The sequence below is a fragment of the Coturnix japonica genome, chromosome 15 (genome assembly GCF_054131305.1).
Source record: "Coturnix japonica strain WE chromosome 15, WE-NBRP24, whole genome shotgun sequence".
NCBI classification, from domain to species: domain Eukaryota; kingdom Metazoa; phylum Chordata; class Aves; order Galliformes; family Phasianidae; genus Coturnix; species Coturnix japonica.
The window spans coordinates 339,823-360,839 of NC_140677.1; the positions used below are offsets into that span (position 1 = coordinate 339,823).

The 21,017-nt window shown below is 44.3% G+C and overlaps 1 protein-coding gene across 6 annotated transcripts in view; it reads left to right on the forward strand.

Annotated features, from left to right (window-relative positions):
* Positions 1-5,282: 5,282 nt before the first annotated feature.
* FGD5 (FYVE, RhoGEF and PH domain containing 5) overlaps positions 5,283-21,017 on the forward strand; it is a 105,178-nt gene continuing 89,443 nt past the window's right edge. For 5 of the 6 annotated variants that reach the window (XR_014934737.1, XR_014934738.1, XM_015875277.3 and 2 more), the window contains exon 1: positions 18,609-19,024. Coding sequence is in view for 3 of the 6 variants with exons in the window: in XM_015875277.3 (XP_015730763.2) it covers positions 19,012-19,024 (13 nt within the window). In the remaining 3 variants the exon portion in view is untranslated. Of the gene's footprint in view, positions 5,446-18,608; positions 19,025-21,017 lie in introns of those variants that run through there. The other variant, XM_085516642.1, reaches the window with a different exon arrangement.

The window sequence follows — 21,017 nt, forward strand, 5'->3', positions numbered from 1 at the left end:
ACTTCCAACAGCACAATTTAATGGAATAGCATGTCAAATAGAACCAATTTTAGAGGACAAATGTACTAGAGTATCACTAGGGGCATTAATACTTATTGACCCTTGAGAAACAGCAAGCCATGTTGGTGGTGGATGTGACAGGTAGTGCCAGCAGGGCGTCCCCTGCTTCAAGGTGCACATTTCCTCTCTCATCCATCACAGATTCTCTCCTGCATTCAGGGTCTGAAGGATTTCTTCCAGTTGTGCACCACATCCGCATGGCCAGTGCGTGATATAGAGCCCAAGCGGAACACCTGCTTTGAAAACAAAATAAACTATCAAATTTAGTTCTATTAGCGTGCACTTTTGTCTAAAATGATGCATGTGCATATTTCAAAAATCCCAATTAGTTGGATGTAAGAGAGGTATCTATTCTATGATACAGGGTCAAGAGCTCGTAGAATTTGTAGACGATGTCGACCTCGCTGTATTAGCATAGCAAACATTTCCACTTGTGATGTAATAGTTTTTGAAAATGTATGAAGTAAAAATACCCATTTGAGGATAACGAGAGGATCCTTTCTTGAGGTATCCCATTGACATAACAAGCTATATGGCTGATATAAGTTGGATATCATTATGAGATGTACTGGAAGTGATAAACAAACACGATGGCTATATCGATTTTGTACTGATGTTATTACACAGTCTAAGCATTGTTGTGCTTGTGGTGTTAATTGTCTTTTAGAAGTTAGATCTGGGTCTCCTTTCAGTAGTTTGAATAAAGGATGCAGCTCTTGAGTAGTAATTCCCAAAAGTGGCCGCAACCAATTGATGGTTCCTAATAACTTTTGCAGATCGTTTAATGTCCGTACGTGAGGTACTATTTTGAGGATTTGTGCCTGGATAGTGTGAGATGCAATTTTCCATATTGCTTCTTTTCTGCACTGCTCTAAGACATCACAGTACGCTGTTGTATTGGCAGTGTATTGGCAGTAACTATACCAGTACTAACAAGAATGGCAATTACAAGGAAAATGATGGAAATACAGAAGGTATAAGGAAAAGGGAACTCATCAGAGCTGAGGCGATCCTCCCTGGCAAGCGATCTCCAAGAGATGCTGCCTCAGTGAGGGTCAGCCCTTAAATGAGGTCTCAGAGGAGGTGGAGTTGAACTCCACCCCTCCAGGGAGCACAGATACATAACTTTCACCTGTGCTCCCACAGCTGACCCCACACTTGCCTCAGCTGATTGGGCTGACCATCAATTTTTGAAAACTGAACGCCTGCCCGGAGCAGATCATTAAACATTTGTTTCCGGGATACTCTAATAGGTCCTGCCCGAGAGGTTCGCGGGGCCGATCTTCTGGCTCGCACTATTGGAAAAGCCTCGGCATCCTTAATCACCCTGATATTGCGCTTAGTTCGTAAACGCTCAGTTTCTCCGAGGTCTGCCACCAATTGGGCAGCTTGTTGGACTACTGCCTCTGCGGATACTGCTGGATTAAGTATGGAAACCAAGGTTCCATACATATGAGAGGGAGCTTGCTGTAAAATTAGGTCCCTCATTCCCGCAGAAAATTTAACCATATCAGGGCTATCGAATGTGTCTTCGTAGATAGCCTCTCTCATACCTAATTCACGTATATAATTTTGAAGGTCTTCCATAGAAGACCACATCCCTGTGTTTACTGGCATGTCAGTTTTATTTGTCCACACCATGCGGCAAGCAGCCATTATCCATTCTACAATTGAATGATTTTCTTCAGGGAACTGAGTCCCAGCATACAGTCTCTGCCGAAGAGCAGGATGTATTGTTATTGTGGCCAACTTAGATACTTCGGGGCCACTAACCAGTACACTATCTGCCCCTGAATCCCATAACCGTAATAACCAAGCCGGAACACTTTCCCTTGGCCTTTGCCTAAATTGTTGCACTAGGTCCATGAGTTGTTCAGTAGGCGTATATGGACGGGCTGTTACATGTAAATAAGATTCAGCGGGGGGGCATTGATCAGGAGGCACCCCTGCTGGTCAATCTTGAATTTTCTTTGTTTTTTGAGTTATTACTGGACGGACTTCTAGTGAGTCCGTCTCAGATGGCTCCTCTAGATCAGATTTAGTGATCTTATTTCGATTCATTTCTTCAGGATCCTGATCGTCATTAAATGAAATGTATCTAATTTGAGGGTTGGAAAAAGAAAATGACGGTTTTTTTCCCATCAATAGATTGATCTCACCCTCCAATTTTTCAATACGGGCCTTTAACAATTCATTTTCATGTGCAATGTTGTTTGATTTTATCTCTGCCCGATTTAAGGCATTTAGTAATGGCCAGGCTGCCATAGATGCAGCCATTCGCTTTTCTTTTGTAATTAAGATATCTTTTTGTAATCCTAGAAAGTAATCAGTTAGACAATAGGCGTCCATGTTATTTGGTACTCTTAAAGGGCCCCATTGTTCAATAATTGTCGCTAATTGGTAATATGGGGACGCCTCAAAACCTGGAATTTGTCCAGGGAGGCATGTCCCTAAGGGGGTGGCCTTCTCCCCCTTGTACCAATTAAAGATTTTCCACACAAAGGACATTTTTTTCCCTTATATTTCTAGATGCCAAGTCAGTGGCTCCTGGCTGGCTCACCAAATGTATTGGCAGTAACTATACCAGTACTAACAAGAATGGCAATTACAAGGAAAATGATGGAAATACAGAAGGTATAAGGAAAAGGGAACTCACCAGAGCTGAGGTGATCCTCCCTGGCAAGCGATCTCCAAGAGATGCTGCCTCAGTGAGGGTCAGCCCTTAAATGAGGTCTCAGAGGAGGTGGAGTCGAACTCCACCCCTCCAGGGAGCACAGATACATAACTTTCACCTGTGCTCCCACAGCTGACCCCACACTTGCCTCAGCTGATTAATCAGTGGTTCACACTGTGATCTCCCATACAGCTGTAGAGAAATTTGTCGTTCCTGCTCCCTTCAAATAATCATCAGGAGGAAATGCACCCAATTCGCCTTCCGGATCTACTGGACCAGGGTCACAACGATCCCCTGGTTTCGATCCGTCCGTGTCTTTAACCACGTTACACGCCGGCTGCACAGACGCAGCAGCGCACGACGTGGGCGGAGCGGGGGGCGGAAGCGGCGCGACGAGCGTCGTAGGCGGAGCGAAGGGCGAGGGCGCGGCGAACGTCGGGGGAGGAGCGAACGGCGGGAGCGCGAAGGGGGGCGGCCGCGGCCCCTCGTCTCCCCGAATCGGGGAGGGGTCGGAGCCGCCAGTGAGATGCGGGCACGGGCCGCTTCCCGCAGCGAGAGGCAGCGGCGGGGGTGCTTTCTTTCCCGTCGTGATTGCTGAATCCCTTCCATTATCCGGCTCCAAACGGGCAACAGCTTAGCAGCCGTTCTGTCTTTAGCGAGAGAAGCCTTTTATAGCTTTGAGCCGATTTTGTCCCAAAGTTCTCTATCGAAAGAGAACTCAGTTTTCGGAAATTCAGGGATATTTTTGCTTATCCATTTAAGAAGAGTAGCTAATGCTGAAGTAGACACAGTCTTATCCTGATACGGTAACACTGACCGCAATACTTCGAGATTTACTTTCTGCTCCTTCGTTAGTGAGCTCCCCATAGTTCCCGACTGCTCACCTTCTGTCCTGCAGAACGGGGCGGGTGCGCGCGAAACAGTCTCTCCGAAGTTCAGTCGGGCGACGCTGCCGGACCGGGCTCGCTCAGCCGCGGGTTGATTTGCTCCACGTTGTGGGCGCCATTTGCAGCGACTCGGCACGGACTCAGATGTGAACGATCCAAGTCGTTTATTACAAGTTCTCACATCCCTTATATACCTTCACAGGTTGTTATTTTCTAGCTTTCCCATCCGCCCTTACAACTTTCCCAAACACCTTACATGTCAACAAAGCATTCTACAAAACACTTTTCAACTGTCCATGCAGGCACATAACCAATCAGAGCTGTGAGACTCTTCTTCTCCTTGCAGAGGTGTTCTTGGTTCTCATGCTGTTTATCTTGCTCCACAGCTGCTGCTCTGAACAGCTTTTCTTGTATTCCCACCGCTGACATTGCTATTTAGTAGTTAATAAGTTAAAATGTATAGTTTAACCATAAGACAGATGGAATGGACTGGTCTAGCTCGGATGGCTCGGACGAAAGAAGAAAATGAATTTTTGGACAAGTTCAAAAGAGCAGTAACACGTGAAGCATGAAGCCTGGGCCTAGGATGAAACTCAGCGGGAAAGAAGGACTGAAGATATATTGATTAATCATGAGAATGAATAACATAAATGATGTAATGTTTACCTAATCATATAAATATTGGTCCTCTGTAAAGCTTGACTGTCATTCACTAGGAGTGACCCAAGCTCTGTCTGCATGTTGCACTGAGCACTGAACTTGTTAATAAAATCAACCCTGGAGTACCCACAAGTTCGAGTCTTGACCTGGTTCCTTTCTGCAACATAAAGGGACAGCCAGCGTGGCATATGGCATTCTTGAGAAAGCACTACACATGCACCAGGCTTGACACATCATTAATGCATGAGCTAGGCCAGGCACAGCAATATGCATGTGCCATTCTTGTCGCAGAAATACATACACCAGTCTTGACAAAGAGCTAGGCATGCGTGGGTCTCTAGAAAGTACTGTGCACGTGCCAGTTTCAATAAAGATATGCACGCACCACTCGAAAAATGATTACGCATGCTCCATGATGCTCCACCCCTTCCCCCCACGCAGCGCTATGCGTACGCAATCTCGAGGAAGATTTGCCAGCCGTGACGGAATAGTACGCATGCGCCAGACTCGGGAGAGCGCTTGGCATGCTCAAGTTTCGATATCTTATCGCACTTGCGCCTTGTACCGCGCAACACTGTGCGCGCAGTCTGAGTCAGCTGCACGCCTGCGCCTCTCTCGATTCATTATTACGCATGCACCAGACCCTGCACTGCATCTCGCATGCGTCCGCCTTTATGTAGGGTTACGCATGTGCAGTGGAGCAAAACGCGCCTGCGCAATGCTACGGACTGCGCTCCGCCCGTACTACCAACATACAGCTTTACTAAGCTGTTGTATTTACATTCGTATGGGCGCATGCGCACTACTGCGCGGAGCAATAAGAACACGCATAAGCCCTTTCTGCGTGCCTGGTCCTTCTGTCTCGGCACCAAACCGAGCTGGATGCAGTTTTGCAGGTTGGCCGCGCGGTGGCAGCAGAGACAGCGGAAAGGGCTTCGCTGATGGGGCCGAGGGGGGCAGCGCTGCTTCGGACGTTCGGTTCTTCTTTCGATTTCAGATTAACACAAAGGCGGAAGAGTGAAGGGAAGAAAAAAAAAAAAAAAAAAAGAGGTGGAAAAGAAACGTTAAAGTTTCTGAAGGCAGGTGTATGGGAACTGCTGAGTCACAGCTTGAACCACTGATTAATCACCTAGGGAAAGTGCCCAGTCAGCCCTGAGGGAACAGGTAAAGGCATTTCACCTGCATGACACGATGGGGTGGAGCCTGGCTGCACCTCTCTTAGATCTTATTTAAGGACTGATTGCCACTATAGAGGGATCTCTGTCTGGAGATCTCTCTTTGGTGAAGCTTTCCACTGTGAATCTGGAATCTTCTGATACTAGTGAGCAATCTTCTTTCTTTATAGCACCTTTCTATTGTAGTCCTCCTGTTTCAATACCTTTGTTGTAATGCTTTTCCCATTGTATTGACCTGCCCAGTTGTTACACCAGGAAAATTTGTTAGTTGCTTATGAATATCTGCTTATGAATACTTAATAACTGAAGTGTTTTTCTTTATAAGTGTCTGCGACATTTACTTAAATATTCATGTAATAAGGTCAAATTACTAGACAAATTTGATTATAATGAAAATATATTAGCAGAAAGCACAGGACAGTTCTGGTACTTTATCAACCTTTGGATTGCTTATATTTTCATTTATTTATTTATTTATTTTTACAAGTACCCTTATTGCATTTTTTTAAAATGCCAAAAATGACTGGGATTGCTGAAAATGTATTTGGTAGTTCTATTGATATATTTATTTATAGGCTGCATTGGCCTGGGCCCAAAGAAGCCTCTTAGTTACCCTGGAGCATGTAGTCAAGCTCAGGTGCCCTAGAACATTCCCCTAGGACTCAGTGCCCTCTAATATGCCCCAGAGGTCTTGCAGGGCCCCACAGTCAGCTCTATACAAACCTAAACATATCCCCAAGATACTGAGCAGGCTTTAGGGATGCATCCTAGACACATCCTAGCACACGTTAGAGCCCTCACAGCTCCTTGGTGTGCTGTAGGGTTCTTTACTGGTTTCCCAATGTGTCCTACTGAACTCTAAGGACTTCCCAGTGTATTTGGCACCATTGTAATGTGCTTACTGAGCCCCCAGGATTGTGCTAGAGGATTCATTATTTACACCAGAGACCTCCCTGAGCCATCCAATGTACTTTAGGGAACACTAATGGTCTCCCAGAGTTCCCACTGTGTCCTAGACACTTCCAAGGATGTCAGAGTGGCATATGGAGCTCCCCCAATATTCTCTGGATCCACGGTGTGCTCTAGAGTGCACTATGCGTTTTCCAGTGTACCTTACTGTAGTCCAAGCACACCCCAGTGTGCCACATTAGGCTGCTCCTTGGGAGACTGTAGGGCATCCTAGGGTGCATTGATAACTCCTGGGTGCCCTCTGTGGTGTCATCACACAAAGTGGGTGTACAAGCAGATATGCATGCTGCCCTTACCTCTCTGGGCACCCAGCAGCTGGTCAGCAAACTTCCAGGGCACAGAGGAAAATGTGGTTTTTTTTCGTTGCTGAGCAGCATGTGGGTAAGTATAGGCATGCAATGAAGTAGGGTTCCTTCCCCCTTGACAGTTGCACAGGCTACGCTTTATACTTTCCGGCCTGTTTCACGTCTTTTCTGCATGTAGAGAGGCACATGCAGTAACGGATCACTCACAAGTGCAGGCAGCACGGCGGGTTGCAATGCTACAGCACATGCATAGATCCGGGGCAGACACCAGTCTGTCCGTTTTGGTCGTGATCCACTGGGGTGCCATACCACGCACAGGGTCAGCAGGAGCCAAAATGGGGTGTTGTTTTGTGGGTGTGCCATAATTGAGAGACAGAAGTCAGTGGGCAGTAGAAGAGGGAATAGCGGTGGGAGTTGTCGGTACGATACAAGAGTCCTCGCTTTGAGCTGAACGGTTGGAGCAGACATTGTTTTTTCCATATTCAGACGCATTCTGCCTGGAGGCCACAGATGCAGCGCAGCACGGTTAGAGAAACAAGGCGCTGCTTCCATGGGACTATTCCCATTCGCACCGCTCTCGTGTCTTTTCCAGACAAAGTTGTTCTTTTCCAAGCAGAGTTGTTCTGCTGCTTCTGTGAAGGAGGTCTGAGGATGTCAAATTATCGCTGCATTTCCTGTACCACGTGTTTCTGGCAGTGAGGCACGAGAGCGAGAGAGTGCATTAGCTTTTGTGTTTTTAATAACCAGGTGGTAGCAGTGAGTCCCTCTGCACTATGCAGTGCCTCTAGTGCTGGTTTAGAGGGTTTTTCCTCTAGCGGGGGCAAAAGCGTTCAGTGAGCTATCACGCCTGCCCCCCTTCCCCCTCCAGAGGAGTTCGGTTCTGTTCAGTGAGAACTCACAGCTGGATTAACAAGTAGTGATGTTTATTGAAGGACCAGATTGCAGATCTTTTGGATTGCTGGTGGTGAACGCACTGTCTGCAGAGCATGTGCAAGTTCCAAAACTGGATAATACAGCTGATTGCAGGCATATTGAGTTAAGGAATAACTGGTGATTCCTGGGGAATAATTTGTTTAATCAAGTGTGCAAATCTGGCCCAGTAGGCATTCTTATGGGGGGAAAGAGAGGATCAGCCCATTTACTGATCTCAGAAGTTAACAGTGTTCTTCCTGACTTGTCTGCAATGGTAGCTTCCCTAAAATTCCTACATTTTTAAGTCATTTTTATACTATTTCCTTACTTTCAGGTGGAGCTTCAGTGACTGCAGTCGCTGTGCTTGTGCTTGTGTTGTGATTGGTGTAAAATTGCCTCACTTTGCTCGTAAAGGTATAGGCTAACATATTCAGAACTTTTGTTTAGTTGGGCAGGGGGCTCCAGTCCTGGAAGCAGTACTCCAGATAGGGCCTTATGAGGCCCACATAAAGAAGGACAATCACCTTCCTTGCCCTGCTGGCCACCCCTCTTTTGATGCAGCCCAGGATGCTGTTGGCTTCCCAGGCTCCAGGAGCACACTGCTGGCTCATTTTAAGTTTTTCATCTACCACGACCCTTAGCTCCTTGCAGGGCTGCTCTCAAGGAGCCCTTCTCCCAGACTGTATACATATCTGGAATTGCTCTGACCCAAGTGCAACACCATGCACTTGACTTCATTGAATCTCACTAGGTTTACATGGGCCCACCTTATATTTTTGTGTATGTCACTTTGGATGGTATTTCTTCCTTCTGCTGCACCAATTGCACCACTCGACATGGTGTCATTTGCAAACTTGCTGAGGATGCATTCAATTCCATCATCTGTGTAGTTTATCAAGGTGTTAAAGAGTACTGGTCCCAAGACAGACCCCTGGGGAACACAATTCACCACTGACCTTGGCCTCCACCCGGACACGGAGCCATTTATCACAACCCTCTGGCTGCAATGTTCCAGCCAATTCCTTATCCATTGAAGCCCACCTGTTGAATCCATCTCTCTTCAATTTATAGATAAGGATGTGAAAAGCTTTGCAGAAGTCCAGGCAGATGACATCAGCTGCCCTCCCTTTGTCCACCAGTGCTGTTACTCCATCACAGAAGGTGGCCAGATGGGTCAGGCATGATCTGCTTTTGGTGAAGCCCTGCTGGCTGTCTCATGCCACCCACTTATACCCCATGTGCCTTAACATTGATTCCAGGAGGGTCCGTTCTATTATCTTCCCAGGCACAGAAGTGGTGCTCACTGGCCTGTAGTTCCTGAGCTCTTCCTTTCTTCCTTTCTTCCTTTCTTAAAAATGAATGATGTTTCCCTTTTTCCAGTCACCAGTGACTTTGCTTGACTGCTGTGACTTTTCAAATGTGACAGAGTGAAATGGTGCTGGGCAGAAATGCTTGGGAATGCATGGGAGTTTCCTGGTTATGCACTGAGTGGAGGGGATAGAGAAAATGATGACACTGTCTCCATAATAGGAAACGATTTAATGAATATATGAGAAGAGGGAGTAGGGAGATCCCAACTGCTTCATAGGAGTTATCAGTAATGAGGTCATGCCTCTCCTTATAAATCAAAACACTGACTGAAAAATTAAATAGCTTCTAATAATGTCACTTGAATAAACAGTGGCCTTTTTCTCTAATTGGATCAAAAGTGGTCTGTGAGATTTCTGACCCAACATTAGAGTTGTCATAAGTACTATTGTTCACTATATACAATTATTGTATCTTATCACTTCAGTCCTATTAATTATTGAGTCATATTAAAATTCCTTCAGCTGGACTTTCCTTTTCTTTATCACTAAAGATGTGAGGCTGGAATTGGCTTGTAGATAAGACAGACTGTAACTTCTGCCATACTATTTCCTTCTATGTCTACTCTGTCACTCAATAATGAATTCAGAATGTTTTTTATTTAACAACCCAGCTGCAAGAAAAAGCTCTAAATCAAGCCTTGCATTATTTCTGACTTAAAAAGCAACCATGATGCAAATTTATGAGAAGCCAAGTTTCGTTAGTTCCTGGGCTCAGATTACCAATAGAATATGAGCAGAACATATTCTTGCTTTACTTTGACAAAAAGTGTTGTACATTTCCTTCTTTATTTTGTGTACAGTTCTTTTCCCCCCAGAAGTGCTAAATATTTTTAAAAGATATTACTGAATTTAAAAGGATTGCATTCATTCAGAAATATTGCTTAGTTGGTAGTTATCTATAGAACAATGAACAAGTGCTCCAAATAAGTGAACTACTCACATTTTCTACAGAAATCCTTGTGAAGTCTGGACCTGGTGCTAAAATTAAGAATTGCAAGAATGAATATGAGTTTGTCTGTTGTGTTTGTTCTTCCCATCTGCCGTTATTGATAAAACCCTTGGGTCTCAACTAGAAGGCAAATTGATCCTATGTCTCCAGTCCTATGTAGACATCCCAAGCTAATCTTGGGCAGTCCCTTCTAATTCACCCTTTGGTTCTCTGTACAATATACCAACTGTTTAGGTGCACCTTTTACAGATGTTTGAGCATGGTGGGATGACAGAATTGAGTCTTTGGAGATCTTTCAAAACTTTGTGTGTGTGTTCCTATGATTACTGGGAACAGCTCCTGAGCTATAATGAGAACACGTTGGATATTCTCATCCTTGAACAGATGAAATGCTTCAGAATTGCTTGCTAGAAGCAAAACTATGCTAGGTAGAATGGAGAGATTTCAGTGCTCATGTTCCCGACAAAACCGTATCTGAGTGTGTTGGCTCCTTAAGGCATTTATACATCCCATATTACTTCCTGGCAAACTATAATCAGTATTGGTGGGGTTTCCTAACATAAAGACCAGTGTTCAAGAACAAGATGAAAAAATCGATTGCCTGGTTCAGTGAGAAGTGAATTAGCATTGTCAGAATTCCTCAGACCCTTCCTCACATGTGCTTCTACTTGATGAATGTTTGAATGCAGCCAGGCTGTGCAATAATAACCCATAAGCTGGGAGTCATTTGGCCTGTTCCAAATGTGGAACAACAACAACAGCAAAGTAGTCTTAGCTGTCTGCAAGAGAGACTAGAGGAACAAGAAGGGGGATGTTCAGTATAAGAGTAAAATGAAATTTTTGGCATTTCAGAATTTATCCATCCCAGTTTTGTCTCCCAGCAAATCTTTCTCCAGAAGGTATATATATATCATAAGGAGTTCATTTTCTAATTTGAGCAGTTGAGAAACATGTTTCTGTAATCTGATCACATAAGTTTTACATTACCTCTCCTCAAGCAGCACAACCTCAACATTTAAGGGAGTGGTTTAGGCCTTTCCCCCAAGAACAAGTCACAGAAACAGTGTTGAACTGGAAGCACTTTAGTAGCAGTCTTGTGTCTCATTATTTTTTTCCTTGTAACTTGTATTTTGCTTAAAACTTACTATTTCATCAATTTATCCAGTAAGGGACTGAGTGTGAACTTGCTTATCTGTTTTATGACCCAGATTGGTCAAATTAACAAGATAAATTGCCTGCCTCAACAGGTATTTTTTATGTATTTTTTATGTATTTTTTATGTTTTTAATGTATTTTTATGTATTTTATATATTTTATGTATTTTTCTGTATTTTTTTTATTTTGTTTGCTTCTGTGCATATGATAATTACAGGAAGTTTAATTAGAAACTCTTCTGCTACAAGGCTTCTCTACCCACTTCTGGCAAAGGCATTAGGATGGCCTAGATTACATCAGACACAAGCTGTACATAAGACAAGTATATAACAGCTTCTCTGTGTGGTCAGCAACGTGGCAGTTCATTGTCCGTACAGACATTTATGAAATAATTAGCCTGGGTTTTGAAGGCAGCCATTCTGGGATGGACAGAATAGCTTGCTGGCAGGAAAACAAGGAATTCTCCCATTCAGCACTCTACTTTCAGTAACCAGTGAGAAAGGAGTTGAGTGCAGAGGAAGTGATAACTTCTGAATATTACTGTATCCTTCTACTTTTTTTTCTTTAACCTTAACAGTGGAAAATAAATACTCAAATATCCAAATGGATCAGTTTTGTGGGTGAAGCAGAGAGGGACATTTCTGTGGCTTTGTGTTTGCTGGGAAAAGGTACCTGGGAGGTAGAATTTGTGTCCAAAGCCAAAAATAAGAACAAGGACTTATCACTGTTTATGATTCTCAGCTATTGCACTTGTTTTTATTCTGAGGTGCATTTTAATCCCATCAGTTACAGAATGACGTGTATGTGCTTTTAAAAGAACCCGCCAGATTTGAACTTTAAAGCTGAATTTGCTGAAGTTAACGTTCATTTCAACAAGGCTTCTCTAGCAACGGTCCGTCATATATGCCAACTCACAAATATAAGTGTGCGTGGTCTTCTCCAGGACTACAAGGGAGAGCATTCAAACTATAAATGATTTTCTGAAATTTCCACATTAGACTTCTCAAGGAGGCCTGATTGTAAGAGCAAAAATACTCAATAAGCAAAGTACAAGATGTTTGGGTTTTGTTTGTTTGTTTGTTTTAAAAAAAGGACTGAATAATGTTAAGATAGACCCTGCATAACACCTGTGGAGGTGACAGTGTTGAAATTCTCAGTCACTCTTCCAAGAAGATGGAAAGTCAGTATCAGAAAATTGTTTCAGAGGCTGCTGACACAGGATCAAAACTTAGTCAGAATGAAAAGTGTGTACAAAAGCTTCCAGTGGATAGGATCATCATCTGCTAATTGACTTCCAGACCAATGAAGCAATGGCATGGGTGTAGGTTTGGTGGGAGCAATGATGTGCAGAGAGGGGTGTTCAAGCCTTCAGGGTAGGGTTATGGCTTGAAGTATGACCTCCCACTGTCATCTGTTATGGCACACCAGTGGTTAATAGGAGCTCTCTTTGTCTGGGGGTTGCTGTGGAAACTGTTCCTGTACCTCAGGAAGCAGGGACAAGAGAAGTTTCCTGTTTTGAAGAAGGTTTAATAACTGTTTTCCTCTAATCAAGGCAACAGATGCCTGGGCAGGAAATGGAGAATGCAGCTGCCAGCCCTGCTTTAGGTCAGTGGCTGCACTAATTAATGCTGGCTGGTTTTTGTAGCAGGACCCAGTGATAAGTGAGCTGTAGATGTGGGGCAGGGGCTTCAGGTAGAAGGGGCCTGGAGCAGGACAGACCTTGGAGCAAGACCAACGCAAATACAAATAAATACTAAGAGGAAATGGGTGTTTGGCCTCATCAGTATATGCATTTCTCACGTGCCACACTGAACCCAGAATACAGCCCTGATAAAATGTGGCATATCATTAATTGTTATGTTTCAGAACAATGTTCTGAGGTAACAGTAGTCATTGCTGCTGTAACTTTTTCTCTTGATGATGCACTGCTGAGGGAGACAAGTGTGCACTGAGGGTGTCAAGTGCATGGTCCCATCAAATGCAGGAAACCGGTCATCATTTCTTCAGCTTTTTTTTTGTTTTGTTTTCCAGATAGATTTTTATGAGAGTGTTTGCTGACCTCTAGGAGTGAAACTCAGTTCTGGCTTCACTGAAGCTAGAACTCCTGTTGACATTGTTTGTGCCAAGACTCAGCCTTTTGGACTCAGTGCCCAACTTTCTTTCAGTGACATCAGTTTTACACCTGCACAACATCTGACTCTTAGTGACACTGCTCCTGACTTGCATGTCGGTCTCGCTCTATTGGGGTCCTTCAGCTCCCATCTCACTATTTGATTCCTTGTGATGTTATTTCCCCTGGTGCTTTATGTAACAGCATCACAGAGGGGCTGAAACAATGGATGTAAACAAGGCTGAATGTAGCAGGTAAATCCATGCAAGGGTTTTTTAATTTTTTTTTTTAATTTTTTTTTTAAATACCCAAATATGGGTACCGTGTGCTTTTGACTGCATGATCAACATGTCTCATTGATTAAAGGTAGGTGTGTTTGGGGACACATCCCTTCTCAAGCGAAATCAAAGGAAGTTTTCCCTAGGTAAAACAAATAAAAATTGAGCAAATATTTGAGAACTCTGTGTCTGGGCAGTTGAGAAGCTCTCTCTACTATCCTTCCCTAAAGCATTATAAAGGGGTATGTATCCGTTATAATGTTATATGTTATATAATATAACATATATAATATGTTATATATATATGTTATATATATATAGGTTATATATGTTATATGTCATAACAAAATATGTTATGACTATGATCTGGGTTTTGTCAGATCATCAATGGTGATGAGCATTGCTGGACTGCCTCTGCCTGTCCCACAGTTTCCCAGATGGCACCATACCTACTAAAATACATGAGGAAATATCAAAATAGAACAAAATCTTGTGATTTCTCAGGCGACTAATACCAGATGAATGTAACGATTTCTAAGGTGATATCTGTTTCTGAACTTGTACCTAGAAGAAAGTCGGAAGCTTAGTTAGGTGCAATTTGCGGGGCAACCCCCCTCCTCCCAGTGCTGCATTCATAGTACGATGCCAGAAGTTTTCTTTTAATAAGGCCACTGTCACCAAAACAATACAGACCCCTATAGAAAAGAGAAAGCAAAGTGAAAGATGATGAAAAATGCTCAGAAATACTGCTTATAATAAAGTTGTAGACTTCATCTTGAGGAACATTCCTATGTAATAACATTAAAAGGCTGAAAAATAATAATTAGGATGTATCCAGAACTTCATTAAGATGGCAAGTAGAGTGCTGGTTTATGTTTCAGTGATTTTAAAAAATAAGATTCTAACATTCTAGATAGCTCTGATATGCTTTAGCACATAAATATATGGAGTAGCACTGCTTAAAATGGATTAACTACTTGCACAGATTTAGGCACATACTTAAATTACCTGCTTGATCGGGACATACAAGCTCATACAGTTCACCTGAGTTTAGAACGTCATCAAAAACTAAATAGATATTTGTATTATATTATGAAGGAAATTCTTTCTGAAGTCATTACTAAAATTCAGAGTCATTTTTTAAAAAGATGTTTCATTTGTTTCACTATTTGAGTAATGGAAATAGATGTGTTGATTTCACTTCTAGTCAATTAAGTCATTATGTAAGTTCCTCTGTGCTGGACCCTGCCTGCTGAAAGGGATATTTTCTGTTGTGTAGCCTCTTCAGTACTCTTCCTTTCAATAGATGCTTGCAAAAGAAGTATTTCTTCCTTGGGCTGCAGAAGTTTAATCTGACCCTTCAGCATCTCCTGGATATATTCACATCCATTCACTTTTCAATTCTTCTACTTTCAATATAGATCATTTCTGTCAAATTTCAAGCAGGTGTTACATGGCAGTTATTTGCATTTAGGTGTAGAGGTTCTAATGCTTTTCATCATGCTAGTACAAGAAATGACACCTCAAATTGTCTTCTAGACTGACAATGAAGAGAACATAAGTCTTTTGCTTAGTAAATGCATTTTAGGTTTCTTTGAAAGATAGTGATCACTGCATAGATGTCTGTTTCTTTATCTCTGTTGCACCCAAATTGTAGCTTAGTTGCCCATCAAGGATGGTGTCCAGAATTACTCTGATCTGCTCAAGGATACATTTCTTGGTGTACAGTGCAGTGTCTCTTAGCAGAGTACGTGTTGCATTTTTAACCAACACAAACCAATTCAAAGTTCAGACGAATCAGGTCTGATTGAGAAAGAGGAGTCAGTGAGTCCGGAAGGTACTCAGGCCCCTGGCCCTTTGTGGAAGAAGTCGGATTTGAGGACAGACAGCAACTTATGAGAAACACTCAGCTCTTCCAAGTGCTGTGTCACAGAACTAACAATTGGCAATGCTTGCTCTCAGCCAGGCTCTGAGCTACTGACATAACACCAGAAGCAGGAGTTGCCACCTTGTTATTAGGTCCCAGCTCAGGAGTGAGGAAAAAAAATGTAATTAATTGCTCCAGGAAGTGGAGAAATGGTAGTTCAGATCACAAACTAAGAAGCGTCTTCGTTCTTTGCCCTATAGCAGACCAGAAAATGATTTTGAGTGAAGTATATTAGAAACAGCACAAGAACTATAAGACCACGTGGTTTATTTGCTTAGTTTATTTTCCTTTTTTTTTCCTCCAAAGGCTCTGTTTTGTTATTAATACCTAACCAACATTTATCCATTATGTATCTAGCTCCAGATATGAGAAAACTATTACTTATACTGTGTTTCTCAGGTTCTCAGGAGAATCCCTAAAATTCTATGGCTCACATTCTTATTTCTTCTATTAAAAACATGTTTTCTTTCCTTCCTGCTGTCCCCTAACCCAAAGCATTATTATTTTCCTCATATATAACTGAGAAGCTGTTCTCCTGGAAAACATACTTTAAGTCAATGTTTTCCAAATCATCTGTACTGTGACTTTTTTTTTTTTTTTTCCTACTTGTGGTTTCTTTTCCATTGTTTCATATAAACTCTCTCCCATACATTGTAACAACATAAAACTGTATTCCTGAAACTGCTTCAGATAATACTTTCTGTTGACATTAGTTACTTGTACTGACTGATACAGGCATCAGTGCTGCAGGTGGCAGGAGTAAATGAGGGACCAATCCATGAAAGTGGGGGAAGGTCATATGACTGTTGTCTATAAGTGGGCCAGGAAAATCCATTTCATTTCACATAAGTGGACGTGCACAAGGTGTGCTACACTATGAAGGCATGAAGACACAGGCAACGTCCATCCTCTTTTCCAGCTCATAGACTAGGGTTCCTACTATGAATTTATGTACATCCCAAACCATACGGGATTTCAAATTCTTGCTCAGAAGTCATAGAATTATAGAGTACCCTGAGTTGGAAGGGATCCATAAGAATCAGAGTCCAACTCCTGACTCCATGTGGGACCACCCAAAAATTAGATCCATATGTCTGAGGTCATTGTCCAGACACTTCTTGAATTCTGGCGAGCTTGGTGTTATGGCCACTTCCATGGGGAGGCTGTTCCAGCACCCAAACACCCTCCTGGTGAAGAACCATTTCCTCATATTCAGCCCAACCCTGTTCTGCCAAGCTCCATGCTGTTCCATCTGGATCTATCAGTGTAAGCAGAGAGAAGAGATCAGTGTCCCCTCTCTGCCTGCCTCTCTGCTCCCTCTCATCAGGAAGCCATAGGCCACCATGAGGTCTCCCTTCAATATCCTCCTCTCTGGGCTGAACAAACAAAGGGACTTCAGCCACTCCTCAAATATCTTCCCCTCTAGACCCTGCACGGTCTTTGTAGCCCTCCTTTGGACACTCTCTAATAACTTTATGTCCTGTTTTTTTTTTGTTTTTTTTTTTAATTGTTGTTGTTTGTTTTGTTTGTTTTTGTTTTTGTTGTTGTTTTGTTTTGTTTTTTTTACTGTGGCACACAAAATGGCGCACAGTGTCTGAGGTGAGGCTGCACCAGTGCTGTGCAGAGCAAGATGCATTCTTCAACCAGCTAACAACGTGCCCCACAATATGGCTGGTCCTCCTGGCTGCCTGGCTATGCTGTTGACTCACATTCAACTTGTTTTTGAGCAAGACCTCCAAATCCCTTTCAGTGAGGCTGCTTTCCAGCATTTAATCCCTCAGACTGTATGTATTTGTAACCAGGGATGCCCCTTCCTGGATGTAGAGTCTGGTGTTTGCTCTTGTTAAACTTCATGCAGTTGGTGATTGCCCAGTTCTTTGTCTAGATTTCTCTGCAAGGCCTTTCTACCTTCAACAGAGACAACAACTCCTTCTAATTTAGTAGTCAGCAAACTGCTTGAAACAGCTTGCTCTCCTATATCCAAGTCATTTATGAAAATGTTAAAGAGAATTGCCCCCAAAATGGATCCCTGGGAAATTCCACTAGTGACTGGTGTAGCATTACAAGCAGGATCCCCTAGACGTCAGAACCAGTCATCCCTGGATACCAGTCACAAGCCTTGGCTATACTATAGAACATCTGTCAGCAGAATGACAATAGTACTTTGCAGAGCTACCATCTACTGCCTGGGGCAGTAGTCCTGATTTTTGTGGAATGCAAGAAGTCAAGGCAGGACCTTTTATAGTTTCATGCACACACTAGCCTGGGCACTCCAGGCAGGCATACTTTGATGGCATACAGGGCTCAGGGATAGCCCCAAGCACCCATTCTGACATGTGGGGGAATGGTTCTTCCCTGAGAAAGGAAGAAAACTCTAGTTTTCCTGGGTTTTCTCTACCAGGGGAGATAAATTTGGGATGTTATACTTTCTTGTGTGAGCAATTACAGCACCAGTAGGAAGGGTAGCAGGGCTATATCAAGCCCTTATTGAGAGCAGAGGAGCAATCCAGCATTTTTGGGGGTTACCACTGCTTACCAGGGAGAAGTGGCCAGGCACAGCACGACTGTTAACTTCACTGAGCCGGAAGCTGTTTTATGGGAGAGGGAAAAATGACAACCGCCTGGTGCCGTCTGAAACTGCTCTGGTGAGTGACGGACAATGGCTCCGCTGCTCCTTCAGCGGCAGGTGCTGCCGGCTCTGCAGGGGTGCTCTTCAGCCCGGATAAAACCTCCGCGCCAAGGCCGGATTGGATAATTTGGGGGCGGCTTCTCCGAGCCTTCTTCCCCCGGTTTTCCGAGGCGGGGACAGTCCTGTCCCATGGGGAACCGAGGGAGGGGAATGGGGGAGTCAGAGGGAAAGTAAAAACAGATGGGAGGAAAAAGCTGACGAAGGGAGGGGGGGAGGGGGATAAGGATGGATGGATGGATGGATGGATGGATGGATGGATGGATGGATGGATGGATGGATGGATGGGAGGAAGGGAGCTAATGGAGAGAGGGAAGTGGGGAGATGGGAGGGTGAGAAGTAAGGGGGGAAAAAAAGGAAGGAGAGTGAAAAAGAGGAGGGAAAATGGACGAAGGGGTGTACAAAGAAGGACTGAGGGAAATGGAAAGGGGTGGGGAACACCAATTTGAGGAGAGGGGAGGGCAAAAGAAGGGGGAGGCGAGAGAAGAGGACAACCCGCTGCGTCTTTGAATTTCTGCGCTCTCCGGCATCAGCTCCGCGTTTCTTGCCCCCGCCCGCACCCCGCGTAATTCAGGGGCTCGTCCCGCCGCAGCGGATGGCCCTGCCCGGCCTACCCCCACGCGCTGCCTGCCGTGCGGGGCGCCGCCGCCGGCCGCCGCCCCTCGAAGGGCCGCGCGCGGGGCAGGGCGGAGGCGCGCCGCGGCGCTGACCGCCCCCGAGCCGGCAGTCCTGCCTGCCCAGCCCGCCGCGCCGGGTCCAGCTGCCCCGCCCGCGCTCCCATGCCCCCAGAGGGGCTCTAGCACCGGGCGCGTTCGGAAGGAGCGAGGGCGGTTGCGGCCCCGGGACCATGTTCTGAGCGCCCGGGGCAGCCAGCGAGGGAAGTTGCGGTGGAAGATGAGCAACACCGGTAAGTGCGCGGCTCTTCAGGCACTGCTCTCCGTGTCCAGGCATCTTTTCCCTGGGGCCGGGCATCCTTCCTGGTACTGGGACCCTCCTTCCTTTGGGCTGTCACGGCCGGCTAGACGGAATTCTTCTTGGGCCCTGCCTCCGGGATGGCACCCCCCGGGCAGGCACCCCGCGTCCGGTGCCGGCCCTCCCCTTCTGGGTTACCCCCTCCTCCGGTTACCCACGAAAGGCGGCGCGCCCCGGGCCGCGGGTGCCCCCTCACCGGCTCCGCCAGAATGGCCACGAGCCGTGGAGGGGCTGAGGGCTCGTGAGGGCTGTGCTTGCTAAGGGAAGTGGCGCTGCACCTCGGACTCGCTCAGTTCTTCACAATGCCTGTAGGAAATTTTCTGCAGCTTTCCTTTGGAAAGTGGATTTTGGGGAGGTATTGGTTGGTTGATTTTTTTTTATTTATTTTTTTACGTTTGTTTGCTTGTTCTGGTGGATTTATTTTTGTACAGTTTTCCCTCTTAGGCAAACCCAGTCCTTTCCACCTTCCTCTTAATTGTCAGGATGGAAATTCCATCATTCCCGGATGGAAACTGGGAGGGTGAGAGACAGGATCAGAAGGGAACTGCTAAATACAAGACCTTCAACAGGTCAACATTAAAATAAATCACTAGAAGACTGGGGCAAGCTTTAAATTCTCCAGTAACTGTTTCTGGTTTTCAGGGATGAGGCGTGTGTGTAAAAAATCTTACAATCTAGGAAACCATTACTGCTAACTCTAGAACTTGTTAGAAAAATCTAACATTGTGTAGAGGTAAAGATGGAAAGAAATAGTCTCTTTTGCTTTAATCCCAAGTTGTTTCACCATGTTTCCTTGTTCCAAGGAGTGAATATTTCTGGGCACTTCACTTGCATAGATATAACCTAAGGTCCAGAGATATCACTGCTAGGTGCTTTACCTTAACAATGTTGTGTGTTGGGAAGCTGTGAATCACTGTTTGCCAAAGCACAGGAATACAGTACTAGAAAGGATCATTTAGGCTCAAATTCAGTCCTCTGCAGTTGTACCAGTATGTCATACTGCTGCTCTGAGTTTATATAGAAAGACTCTTGCTCCTCTTTGAGTGAGGAGTGGGACACCCTCCTATCTGAAAGGTGGTGACTTTTCTGTTGTTTCCTGATCCTGTCTGGACTGAACTCATCCCAGGAAGATGAACTCATTTGTCAGTTAAGTAAGCCAGCCAAAATGGTTTTAGCCATGATGCTCCAACTGCTCTTTCTCCATCTCTCTGTTATATTAAAAAAAGCAGCTCTCATCTAGTCTGATCTCAGTGAGCACGAATGCAAGGAATATCAGATTGTTCAGTTGTAAACTGAAATTTTATTAGCAGTTTTCTTTCTTTGGAGCACAGGGCTGAATGTTATTACCTTCATTACTAAAAGCAATATCTATTGTTACAGATCACAAGGTCACATTATCGTTGTATCGTTGTATCAAATTATGTCTTAAATCATTTTAGGTAGCTTTCCTGCTATTCCTTCAGGAAGCTGAGAACCTCTTATTCTGCCCAGTCGTAGTTTCCTAACCAGATTCATGGCCATTTATTCTTGGGATTACATTGTCCCTTCCCTTAAAATAGTTCTTTTCCTCCTCTGGTGTTTACCTCCAGGTTGTATTTATAGAGAGTGTTCATATCCCTTCTCAGCCTTTGTTTTGTACATTCACACAATGCAAGGAATGTCTCTCCCATCAGTGCAAAGCAGAACTTCCTACTGAATCTGAAGTGTTTATTAACTGGCAGAACTCAGGGATTGGTGCTGGTGAGCTCTGTATTATAGTAACACAGAACACAGAGTAAGCAGAGACATATGTGAGGGCATATAAGGCAGCTTTGATCTCACAGAAGCTGAAATAAAAGTGAACAGAAAACAGGAAGGGAGGCATAGATTACCCCCAGAGATGCAAAACTGATATGAAACGAAAGATGAAGCAATCCAGCAAGGTCACA